The 12202-nt window shown below is 48.0% G+C and overlaps 1 protein-coding gene across 2 annotated transcripts in view; it reads left to right on the plus strand.

Moving 5' to 3' along the window:
* The window catches only part of GNAO1 (G protein subunit alpha o1), a 145019-nt gene that overhangs the window by 84845 nt on the left and 47972 nt on the right, over positions 1-12202 (plus strand). For both annotated transcript variants that reach the window (XM_065848676.2, XM_065848675.2), the window contains exon 4: positions 9230-9390. In XM_065848676.2, coding sequence (XP_065704748.1) covers positions 9230-9390 — 161 coding nt within the window. The remainder of the gene's footprint in view (positions 1-9229; positions 9391-12202) is intronic.

Raw genomic sequence — 12202 nt, forward strand, 5'->3', positions numbered from 1 at the left:
TTTGGTTTTGACATTCTTTGATGCTATATTTGTGCCAGAAGAATAAATAATAAATACACAAAACTGCATCAAAGATTTCTTCCGGGCCCCCAGCCTATTTCTGCCTACCCTTGTTAAGCCACTATAAAGATATTTCTCTGCCAGCCTCTTATTTTACAGACAATACTGTCATCTAATGCTGCACCGGAGGTCCCATTTATCCACTCTCTCTGAAAAGAGCAGTTAATAAAAGAAAGTTCCTGTTAATAGTCTGAGAACAGCTTCCCCTGGCATGGCAATGCTGACACCCAACCCACCAGATTCCAAATCCTTCCCTCCTCTCTCACTTTTCCTCTTCCTCGCCCCCCCATCCTCTGCCTACCAAAGTGTTGGGGAACTTTTTTGATGTCCTTGTAAAGAAAATATAGGACGTTTTTTGTCTGCAGCGACCTGAAATGATATATAAGCAAATCCGTTAGTGTGTGAAGTGCCTCTGCTCGGGTAAGGAGGAACTTGCTGGGGTTTAGTCTCTGTAATCCCCGCTGATCAGAGGAAGAACTCCTCTGGGACCATTACAAGCACTCAAGTCTTGATTTTGCTGACGATACGGCAGCACAGGAGAGATTTAGCTACAAATTCATCTTTCATTTGTTCCAAACTCTGGGGGTCCTTCTAGGCAGCCACAAACACCTTGACCAGTAACGTCTCAGCTTCAGCCCCATCAGATGCAGCTCCCACTCGCAGCAAGACCTCAGCCAAATGCTCCCCCGCCCCAACATCTTGGTCCTCCCTGCAGGGGAGGGTTCACAGACAGCTGGAAATTAAGAGAGAGGGAGCTAAATGAAAATTGTAGTAATAAAAACTCACAGGCAAAACTTCACTAACCAGCCACTCAGTGAATCACGTCTTATTTCAGCCCATCCCCTTCATGGTGCTACTGTGACGTCTTTTGAGACCGCAGAGGCCCCCAGGTCACCCTGCAGCTCCACCGCTGGCTGTGTGCAGCCTCAGACCAAAAAGCAAAGCGTTATCAAACCAGTACAGGCAAAGGCAGCGAGCGTATGCATTCGTAGGATTTTGGGTCTGCAGAAGAACGCAGGGGAACATGTTTGATCTAAGCTGGTTTTTTACATCACTGGTTTTTTCGGTCCTGACACCAAATGGAAAATCCCATATTATTTGGCTGCTGTGATACCTGCTCTCACACCAGCAATGCAAGGAATAATTTTGAGACACGCTGTCGGGTAGAAGGCTGCTGTCACTGTTTCAGTGAAGCACAGTATGAAATCCCTACCCAGATATCCCAATTACAGGTTAAGGAGAAGAGGTAACAGGGAGATGAAATTTAGCATGTTTGGGGTGGAGGTGTTATTCCTCTCCACCTTGTTCCTTTATCTTCAACACAAATCACCCAGTAAAACAGAACCATAAAATGTAACAAGGCTCTTTGTGGTTGAAACACCATCTCTTTCTTCAGGGAAAAATGACTGTAACCCACAGCCCTAGTCCTTCATCATACGAGGCACTGATAAATCTGCGAGATTAATTGTGGAGTGGAGATTAGCACCCACCGCTCAGCATCAAGCTCTGAGCATTAAACTAATTACTAGTTCCAGCACTGCACGGCTTCCCAGCAGGAAGGCGCTGCCCTATAAATCATCATACACGAGCGGCATTTAGCCAGAGATGTTAAAAAAATCTGGCTTTATCCTGGGAATACTCCCACCATAGGGACAGGTTTCCCTTTCTGCTCCAAAGACAAAGCCCTGTTCTCCCATTTTGGTGGGAGAGCTTGGAATGTAACCGTGTCCCTCTGCCCTGCCACCCTCGCACAGTCACCTGGAGGGATCTTGGGGTGGAAAATCTTAAAGACATTTGAAAAGTGGAAGACGTGCAGGCTAAAGCCGCTGGGAATTCCCAAACCCTGAGCGGCTTCCCAGAGGGTCGTCATCACTCTCGTGTAGCTCGTCCTCAGCCATCCACTTTGCAATGAATGTAAAATAGCCATTCATTTTATAAATGCCTGGAGCTGATGCAGCGTCCCCACCTGCTCTCCCCCTGTGCGATATCAGGCTTTTCCCCACCGTTTACTGCAACACAAACATTCCAGTGCCATTGCAGTTTGTGGACTTCTAACCAGCAGAGAGGATTTTACAGCGAGCAGAAGAGCAGCAGGCTGCAAGGGTTTTGTTCTCTCGTCTTTACGTGTTTCCAGCCTCCTCCTCAGCACCGCGGCAGAGCACTTCCCTGCGGAGCACAAAGCCATGCGGAGGATGTCCCCATCTGTGACCCTCTCTCCGATCCCCTCACTGGTGGGCAGTGCTGTGCCTGAGTGGTCCAAACACCATCAGCGAGGGGTGATGTTTGTCTTTGTGGATCCCATGCTCAGCCCTTCTGCTCAGTTTTTGCAGGACAGAGGACCCATCAAAGCATCCCGTACTTAGAGGGATGCAGGTGATGTTTGCAGCGGCTCTTGGTCTCTCAGGGATACCGACTTCTTGAATTTGAAGTGACTGGGACAGACAGAGTGCTGTTTTCTCACCTTCCATTGCAGTTAGTGTGTCAAAACCGATTTTGAGACCATTTAACATATTTTCTGACTTTCCCATACTTGCTTGGAAAAATCAGGTCAGCTATCCGCTATGTTTGTCTTGCCCAGCTCAGGAGCTCTTCTGAGCTCCTCCAGAACAGGGGAGAACCTACGATTTGCTAGAACAAAGCAAATTTGGGAAATGACTTGCCCTTCGGTGGTATCCCTCTTGCAGGCTGAGTTCTGTGTTGTTGGGTGGTAGATTTTTTCCACCTCTCTGGTGAGTGAATTGCTATTTCCTACAGGACGTAGGGCTGTAGGAACTCTTACAATGGTGTTGGCCAACTAACAGTCCAAGGTCTTAGTCTAGTCCATGCACTATCCAGTCCCTGGATTGCCAGGTAGTCAGTAGTCCAAGCAAACATGGAATATTATTGTATGTGTGTTGCGGGAATGAAAAGAAGCTTGTACCCACCTAAGAGCTAGCAAATTTTATTTGCTCAGCTGCAGTATCATACAGAATGGGTAGGAGTAAAAGTAGTACCAAACTCAAAGCAACTGGCCTGCTTCAGAGCCATAATAATCTATAATATCAGTTCTGCTCAACATCTCCCCAAATAGGAACCAGCAGACAGAAAACACAGCAGTAACAAGGTTTCAGGACAGACATCCTAGACCAAGTACCAGACACACAGAAGTTGTTTGGCCGAGGCAGTCAGAGGTGGTGGGACCATCTTGGCTCCAGACGGATACAAAAACCAGGGCTATACTAATTTCTAGCCAGACTGCAGAGCCTCAGCAGGGGAGATCTGCGCGTCACCGTGGCTGTCGGGTTATGTTTTCTGTACGAAACTGTCTTTGCCCGCAGACAGGCAGCAGCCCTTTGGCATTGTACCCAAGTCAACTGACCTTTTTGTGAGCTGTTTTACACGAGCAGGGTAGAAGATGGCCAGCGTGACGCTGTGGAAAGCCAACCATCTCTAACTTAATTTGTTAGGCTTAGCTTTGCTGTGTGATGCAAATTGCTAGAGCGCACTACGCTGAGCTTTGCATCAGTGTAAACCAGTCTTTCCCAGACCACTGGGATCTGTTTCAAGAGCTTTTCGGATCCACCTCCAACTAACAAGAGTGCAGAGGGGATGTAGTTTGGGTGCCCACCTCAAGGTATTCTCTGAGGGATAGATTTGAATAAGCTACTGGGTAGTTTTTTACTAGCTCAGCGCCTTCCAGGGTCTCTCAGCAAGCCAAATGCCAAGAAGACGTGGGAGGTCTTGATTAAATGTTCTGAAGGTGGATGAAAGAGTGGAGGAGGAAGGGAGAAGGTTGTCTCTCCTGCAATGCACAGCAGCTGCTTCATGCCAGACAGATTTCCACAGATTCAGAGGTCAGCTCTGAAACACAGATGTGTGAGAAGGAGAGGGAGAATGAGGGGGAGAGTCATATGTGTAGCTGTTTATTCAGCATCTACAAAAACTCATATGGACTTGGAGCTGGGCCCTGGATGTCTCTGGGAGAGGCATATTCACCAGCCCAGCTTTGTTTCCAGAATTCATTCAGGCTGTAAATGCCGTGAAAATAACTGGCTTTTGCTGTGGTGTGGCCACACTGCAGCTGCAAAGCAGGGTCCGGATTTCTGACATGCTCTGGGAGGAGGAGGTTTTCAGTCTATGAGCCATGTTCTGCCCCCAGGTGAACAGATCTTGTTTATCACTGAAGTAGAAGCACGTACTGTCCTACCCTGAGGTCTGGGTCTGAGTCCTCCAAGAAGGTCTCTCTCCAGGGACATCCTTTGGGGGTGTTTGATGCTTTCAAGACATCAATCAATTTGATTTCCCCCAGGTTGCTGACTGGTGATGGCCACCAATCTTCACAATATTGGTTGGTGATAACTAGTACCATATCTCAGATTTGTCTTGCATGACCAGGAAAACGCAATGTTTGTCTTTTCTCCCCACCCCATGGATTTTCTGAAATGTTCTGAAATGCAGGTTTGAGTACAACCACCAGAGGCAGTTGCCCCAGTGTTAACCTTTGAGATCGGCTGAGTGACAAGTATGATTAATCAGAGTAAATAACAGCAAAAATGATATTTACTGGAATTTAATTCACCAAAAGGAAAGCACGGTACAGTGTGACACCCTGGGTCAGCTCTTCTGCAGGTGTAAGTCAGTGCAGCTCCATAGGATTTTGCAGATTTGTACCACATAGCTTCACATAAGGCTTTGCCTTTCCCTTAAATTGTCCCCTTCCAGAAAACTATTGCTTTTGGGGAAAAAAAAAAAAAAAAGGAAAAAAGTCCCCTAGTTAGTGTCCAAGTATTTCCAAAGGATCAGAACCAGAATTTATCTTGGGATGCTCACAGAGATGAGGACCTGAATGCCACTCCAGTACAACTCCATGGCAGGCAGGGCAGGAGCAGCTCTGCTGGTACCTTTGTGGGCACAGATCATGGCTGGTGATGAGGAACAAATAAGGAGGGGTGATCTAGATCTTCATGATGAAGAATAACTGACTTGCAGAGACAGACATGACTGCCAGTAACGTCAGGCTGCTAGGAGGAAAGAGCCCCTCTCCCTTGCAGCAGGGTAACAAATTAATTGGGCTCTGCGGCTGTTGCAAGTGAAGTCACAAGTTTGCTTGCTGAGCACAGCCTGTGTGCTTGGTGACAGTGACATATGGGAGACAATTAAATAACTGCAGTTATGTCCAGGTTAGTGAGAAAACGGATCCCCTTATGGACTGAATTTGTACCATGTGTCTGGTGCGAAGGTAAATGTGCAACCCGAGGTTAAAAAGGAGATGCACTGCCTTCCCACTAAGTTTACAAGCTCCTTGTTCATATCTGCCTATGGATTTTACTGTCATATTAAAACCCCACCTTGCCCTGGCCCTACCGAGCCCTCTCCATTCCCTGACTGATACGGAGGTTTGCTCTTTAACAAAGGGTCTTCTAGCTTGATGGCTGAAGCCATCCCAGGGTTTCTGAGCTCAGCTGTTTCCCCAAGCCAAGACCAACCAACTCCAGGTCTCCTGCTGTAGGTGGACATGTCGAGCACTCAGGAGTGACCCAGAGATTAACAAATCCTGCCCTCGGTAACAAACAACCCCAATGTGATCAGCTCAGGGCTTGAGGCTTCGACCCTCTGTGGAAAACACGGGCAGTTGGGGAGTGGCAGCGGGACGCATGGGAAAGCTCCAGGGATGGGCTGGGATGCTCCTGCCAGGTGAGAACCAGCCTGAGGAGACCAGCCCATCCCCTTACCCTCCTCCCGGCCAGTGATACCGAGGGGATGGGAGATGGAGCAGCTGGGGAAAGGCAGAGGCAGCAGTGGGGGGAGCAGCCCTGCACCATTCTATGGCTCCTTCCAGCAGTCTCAGGGGCAGAGCGCTGCCTGCTTTTAGCTCCCAAAGTAGCTGAAATACCACCGTGATATTCATTAATGAAAACCCTGTTGGATGGGAACTGTGAGGTGGGGGGCTGGTTGGTTGGTCTGTTTTGTTTTGCTTTATTTAATTACTGGCTTTAGTACAGAGGCAGAGCGTGGCAGGGGGTTCGGCTCCTCTTGTCTTGGGAAAAGCGGGAGCACCAGACCCGGGGGAGGCGGGAAGGCAAAAGTCAATCAGACCATATTTAAAAATCTACCTGCTGGGCCCAGGGGGGGCTGGAGATTTTAATGTCATTCCCAGCTTGAGATGCAGCCTGGAGAGTGAAAAAAGAAAGGGGCATCTTTTCTTCTTGAATCATTAATTGCTCGTTAAATCATCTAACAAATCCCTGCACTCCTGGATGACCCCATGCTCCTTGACAGAGGGACTTCATCATTGGTGGGTGGGAGGAGTATTTTTAAAAATATTCATTTCACCTGCTTTTTCTGTGTCTGCAGAAAGGAGAGTTCAATGGCTCACTCTGCAAAATAAAACTAAGGCTGGAATATTTCTATTACCACTCAGCAGGAGCAATAAACTTTCCTAAAGTCATTCCCCTGTCAGTTCTCAGTTGGCTGTGTGGGAGGACAACCTCTCTCATCCCCAAAAGGGACCTCTGGTGACTGCTGAGGAACATGGACCAAAATAATCCCCTGCCCTACGAGCTCAGCCTCACTTCTGGCCCAAGCAGACCTGATAACCGCGGGCAGGGGTGCCTGTCCTGTTCACTCCCGTTCTGCCCAGTCATCGCTGTTCGGTTGTGTCTTTTGCTCAAACCCTCTTGCGATGGGTCTTAAGTCACAAGGGACTTCCACAGGTCTCAGTGGTAGAAAAGGTGAGGCAGCTCTTTCCCAGCACAGTAAGTGTGATGACTGTGATGTTCCCTCTAAAGCTTTGCAGAAAGCAACCTGCAGTTGAATCCATAAAACTCAGAAGAAGCCCAGACCCTGCCCATAAGAGCTTCAAATGTGCTTTACCATCACAGACAGATTAACAGATCTGTGACTTACACCTGTTATTCCCCCGCAGTAGTCAAGATAACACAGGAAGGACCTCCTTCCTACCTGACTGAAAATATGGATGCTTCTTCTGCACTACCATGCACAAATAACAAGGCCACACCAGACCGCAGCTCAGAGCAGACTGGCCATTAGCAGGTTTGGTGTTATTTAGAGTCTGTGAAAAAAGCAGAAGTACAGCTCCAGCAGGGCAGGAAAACTGTACTGATGATTTGTGAATATTCACTGAGCTCAAGAAGCACTCCGGGGCAGAAAGCAAGCTTTTGAAATTAACTGAACTCTTCAAGGTTCTTTGTCTTGGCTTTGAGGTGTGAGTCACTGATACTATATCTGCAAAATGAGTGGAATCTGTACAGAGGGCCGAGAGGATTCCTGGGCAGTAAAAGATGAAGTTAAGTATTCTGTGAGAAAGACTCCATAAAGTCTTCGAAGCATAGAGACTCCACCCCATTAAATTTTATGGGATGGTGTTTCCATGCTGTATGGAGATTTCCGCAGCCCATAAACACTGGATGTTCCAGGGGCTTGGGGCTTTCTCTGAGTATTGAAACCTCCAGCAGCACCAGTCTCCAGTGCTAGTGGTTTGTGATTTTTCAGCAATTTCAGTATTCAGTATAGAGAGGCTGCAGAGGAGTTTTGATTCTGGCCTTGCAGGCCATGTCGTACCCCTTGTCCTTCCCAACCCTGCAATTAGGTTATCGCGACGCTCTTCAACATGGGCACTCCTCCACTTCTCTTTGTACTCGTGAGCTAAGGTGTAGTCTACTTGCTTTGCCACAGAACCTGTCACACCTTGTCCCCAGTGGGAGCGACCCATTCCGCAGTTGGGCTGTTCCCATTAGAGCTGCCCAATCTGAGCATCAGGCAGGAGGACCAACAGCCCTGGCCGGGCGGAGGAGCAGGACAGAGCCTGCTGCAGCAGGAAGGGTGGAGAAGTTCCTCCAGCAGATGATGCACAGGCTCCCCAGGACCTGCACACTCAACCGTGTGTGGCTTTGGGCTCGTGAAATAGATCAGTGGGATGGACAGGGGTTTTTTGGCCATGGGACGGTGACAGCGAAGCACGGGCACTGCCTGTACTCCTCTTTGTGAGACTCGTGTTTCTGGTCAGCGTTCACTGACTTAGACCAAACACCCTGGAAGAAGAGGACTTCCACCTGTGTTTGTCCAAGAATGGGTTCAATCTAGCAGACAAGAGAAAGGGTAATAAAAAAAGGAGATTGTCTTCACCGTTTTATTGTAAGCACACATAAGGAATAAGATGTCCTCTTTTCCAATTAATTACAGGAATAACAATTAGTTTTGTTTCAGCTGGTAGAAATAGGAGACATCCAGTATTTCTGAATCAGTGAAAGAAGAACTCTGCCAATTAACCAACACCCTCAGGGTTTCATGAGTCTGTGGGGGGTGTGGAAGATCCACTTACTGCAAAGCAGACAGAGAGGGCCGTGAATTTAGGTGTCCTGCTCCGCAAATGAGTGAAGCATCAACCACTGTGGACTAGTACAGTAGGGCTGGACTCAGCTGTTCCAAGGCTGTCTAGACATTCCCATCCTAGATCTGAGACATCCTCCGGACCTGAGCTGTGTCAGAGCACTATCCTTCGGGAATAGATGCTGTTCCAGCGAATCACATTTTTCTCACCAAAAAAGATTCCATCTTAAAACAGCCAGCTGGCCCTGCCCTCCCTGCCAGACTCCTGAACCGCAGGAGATTCCGCTCCCTCTGAGTCACAAAGCACCACCGCCAGCCAAGGTGGTCTGTATTAACAGGAATTATCCCCTGGAGCAGGGGCTCAAAGCAAAGAACAAGAATTCAGGAAAAGCAATAAACCAGCATATGAAAAAAAATTGTTTCTGGAGCCTTTTTGCTGTTTTTTCTGATACAAACAGCCCCTACTCCAGCAAGGATACACGCTCATTTAAGACGGGTATCTTTGCAGGATAATGTGTCACTTTGCTAACAATTTAAAATGTGCTTGTACGTATATGAATTTCCTTCTGTTCCCAAGAAACTCCACTCATATGTAGTACGGACTGCTTTGCCTGCTGAATACAAATATTTGTTGATTGCACTAATAGCTTCTTTCCTTGTGGCTTCCTTGCTCCATCCTCCTTTTGCCCTTTCTGCTGGATCATACAGTGTGGATCTCAAAGCCTCATCCCAAGAAACAGAGCCTCTTCGCCCCTGACAGTTTGTTGAACTTTTTCTGAAATCTCTGGCTTCCAGTTCTGCCTTGAGCATCTCTGTGACCTCTTGTTTCTCTCCTCTGCAGGCTGATGCCAAGATGGTCTGCGATGTCGTAAGTCGGATGGAGGACACAGAGCCCTTCTCTCCAGAGCTGCTGTCAGCCATGATGAGACTCTGGGCAGACTCCGGGATCCAAGAATGCTTCAATCGATCCCGGGAATATCAACTTAATGACTCGGCCCAATAGTGAGTATCCCTGTCCATAGTCTTTTGTGGAAAGAAGCTGTATTTGGGCTTGTTAAAGTTCTAACTGAAGTTAATGATGACGTAGCAGTGGATTTGAACATGGTTCTGCTTACAGACTGGGATGAGCATTGGTCACAGGCTGCTGCAAGGCACAAGAGATCAGGCAGGACATTCGTGTCCCCTCTGGCCAGTCTGGGGTCAGGTCTGTGACCCGAAGGCCAGGTTCCCAAACTGCTCCCAGATGGCCCAAGGTAGGTTTCTACAAACACAGATCTAGTGAGCAGGGGCAGACCAACCTGTGGACATGGCTGATGGCTTCTTCCTTTGTCTGACAGAGAACAGAGGGTGTGATCACCTGCCGTGTACAGCGGCACAGCTCCGGGGTTTGCTTTTCTGACAGTCATCCACTGTACTGATAGGTGGCTGGATTACAACCGAGACTAGGGGATGTCTTTGGCTATAAGTGCCGTTGTGTTATTCGCATCATACAGCCGGTGGCATCTCTACCACCAGGGACCACATCCAGATTTTTTTTAATGGTAATTGTCTGAATCCATGGCTTTGGTTCATCCTCTCATAAGGACGTCTAATGGCTGCTCTGGCTCTGAAGAAACATTGAGTGCTTCCTCAGTTTCAGTTCAGACACATTTCAAGTGATAACTCAGCCAATCTGTTTGCCTCCACCTAGGCAAGGAGGCTAAAGCTTTTCATTCCATCATTTCAATCCCAGCAGCTGTTGCAGTCAGACAAAATGTCCCCTGGCCCTGTACCGAGTCAGTAAAATGTGGTTAAGCACAAGAAGGAACAAGCAAGCACCAAGTGATCATTTCCCCGGTTATACCCTTGGATCTTTTGGTAGTCAGGAAAATAGAGGCTTCCCCAAATGGTGACAGGGGAATGTGATGTCCATACTTTTGGCTTTCACAATATCTCCTTGTCAACAAGTTCACCAGCTCACTCATGCACTTCTGGAGCTGTTATTGCGTGTTCAGATTCTCTGGCACCTCTGCTTAGGGTTTTCTTGGATATCTGTCAGAACACAAACCCAGGCACGGGTGTGGTTGATGGGTTTTTTGTGTGGTGAGCCTGACTGCCCCCAGCCTGCACCAGCTCCTCCCATCCCAGCTGGCCGGGCAGTTAGGGAGCGCAGGATTATTTCTGCTCTTGTGGTGCTGCAGCAGAAGGCAAGTGATGACACATCACTTGGCATTGACCAGAAACCAAATGGGAAACATGCAGATGTGTGGTTGGTGTCACAGCATCCTACCCAACCATTTCTCACCACGAGCAACTACATCTCAGGGATGATCCTGACATTATGCTGCCTTTTAATCACTACTGGGTGGACATCCACGTTTAATCTATATTTCATTGCCTGTAATAGCAAAATCAGCCTTCTCTTGCCAGCAATTTCTTTTTTCTTTTTCCTTTTTTTTTTAAGGTCTGATGGCAAAAACATACCTTTAGAGATATAAATTACACAAAATGCCAGTCCTAATTGCATTACAACCTTGTGGAAAATTCTTCAATTGTTTTAGAGCCAATTACCTTGAGGAAAGTATTTTGATTTTCCTTCCGTGCAAGATAGCAGTTGAAAATAATAAGCATAGCCCTCCCAATGTGACCAGCTGCTGGGCAATTCACCAGCAAGGGCTCTGAAACCACAGGCAGTTTCTAGACATCAACTGAAGAGTCTCTGTGCTGTGGTCTTCGCAGCAATATCAATGTGTGGTTGCAGCCCAGCAAAATGAGTTTTTGTGTCTGTAACAAAATCTCCTGCATCCAGAGGAGGAGGCAGGATCCTCCATGCCGGGGGAGGGCTGTGCTGCCTTTCTCTTTGGCCACACTGTGGATCGTGCCATGGCTGGACACTTGTTTTCTACGGGCTGGGTCAGATGGTGAAGCTGGAGATAACAAAGTCCTTTGCACTGGTGGACCTGCTGCTGTTTAGGAGGCTCTGGTGGTTCTGTCACCAGGAGCAGAGATGCTGTCACAGGGCCAGGCACTGTAACGCATCCTGCGGCACCTCTAGGCCTTGGTGCCATCACGCCAGATGGTGATGCGAGTGAGAGCTCAGTTGGTGCTTTTTCACGCCCAGTGGACACCCAGCGAAAAGAGGCACATTTTTCATTTAATCCTTCAATGCTTTGGGGTTGTTTTCTTCTGCATGAGCAAAAGATTTGAGACGGTTTTCTATTTCTTTTCCCCCTGGGAAAGGGCTTATCTTTATCGACACTGATATTGGATTTAAAAACACTAGCAACTACAAAATGTGTTTTCATTAGGACTGAGAAAAATAAATTCCAGACAAGAACTGCATCTGAAGTTCCCCAAAGTTTGAAAAGCAGTGACAGGCAGTGAGCTGGACTAGCATTGCTCTTATCTCAGGCTTCTCTCCGTGTTAAGCCACAGGGACTGGTGTTTTGCTGGCAGTAGGGCAGTTTGCTGCAGGAGGTAGAAGTAGCCGTCTGTGGCTACTTGACGCATGTCACAAAGCCTGAAGGCGCCACGCGAGCAGGTCCTGTCATGGCCAGCACAGGTGGGACCTTCAGGAATGGTCCAGGCACTTCCCTTTGCCCCAAAAACCACCCATCAGATGCCCTGAATGTTTTTCAGAACCCCCCCTCCACTGCCTGGCTATTTCTAAGGAACCACCACTTGGGCTTCTCTGAGTCAGTGCTGCCATTGTCCTACGTTGCTCCCCCAGTGCTTTACCTTGAGGTTTTTTTAAACAGTTCAAACAACAGACCTTCTGTTACGGCCCCGGGAGACCAAGTCACAGGCTCATCAACAGCCTGCAAGAGCTAGCAGC

Source organism: Patagioenas fasciata, chromosome 13 (genome assembly GCF_037038585.1).
Source record: "Patagioenas fasciata isolate bPatFas1 chromosome 13, bPatFas1.hap1, whole genome shotgun sequence".
Taxonomy (NCBI): Eukaryota; Metazoa; Chordata; class Aves; order Columbiformes; family Columbidae; genus Patagioenas; species Patagioenas fasciata.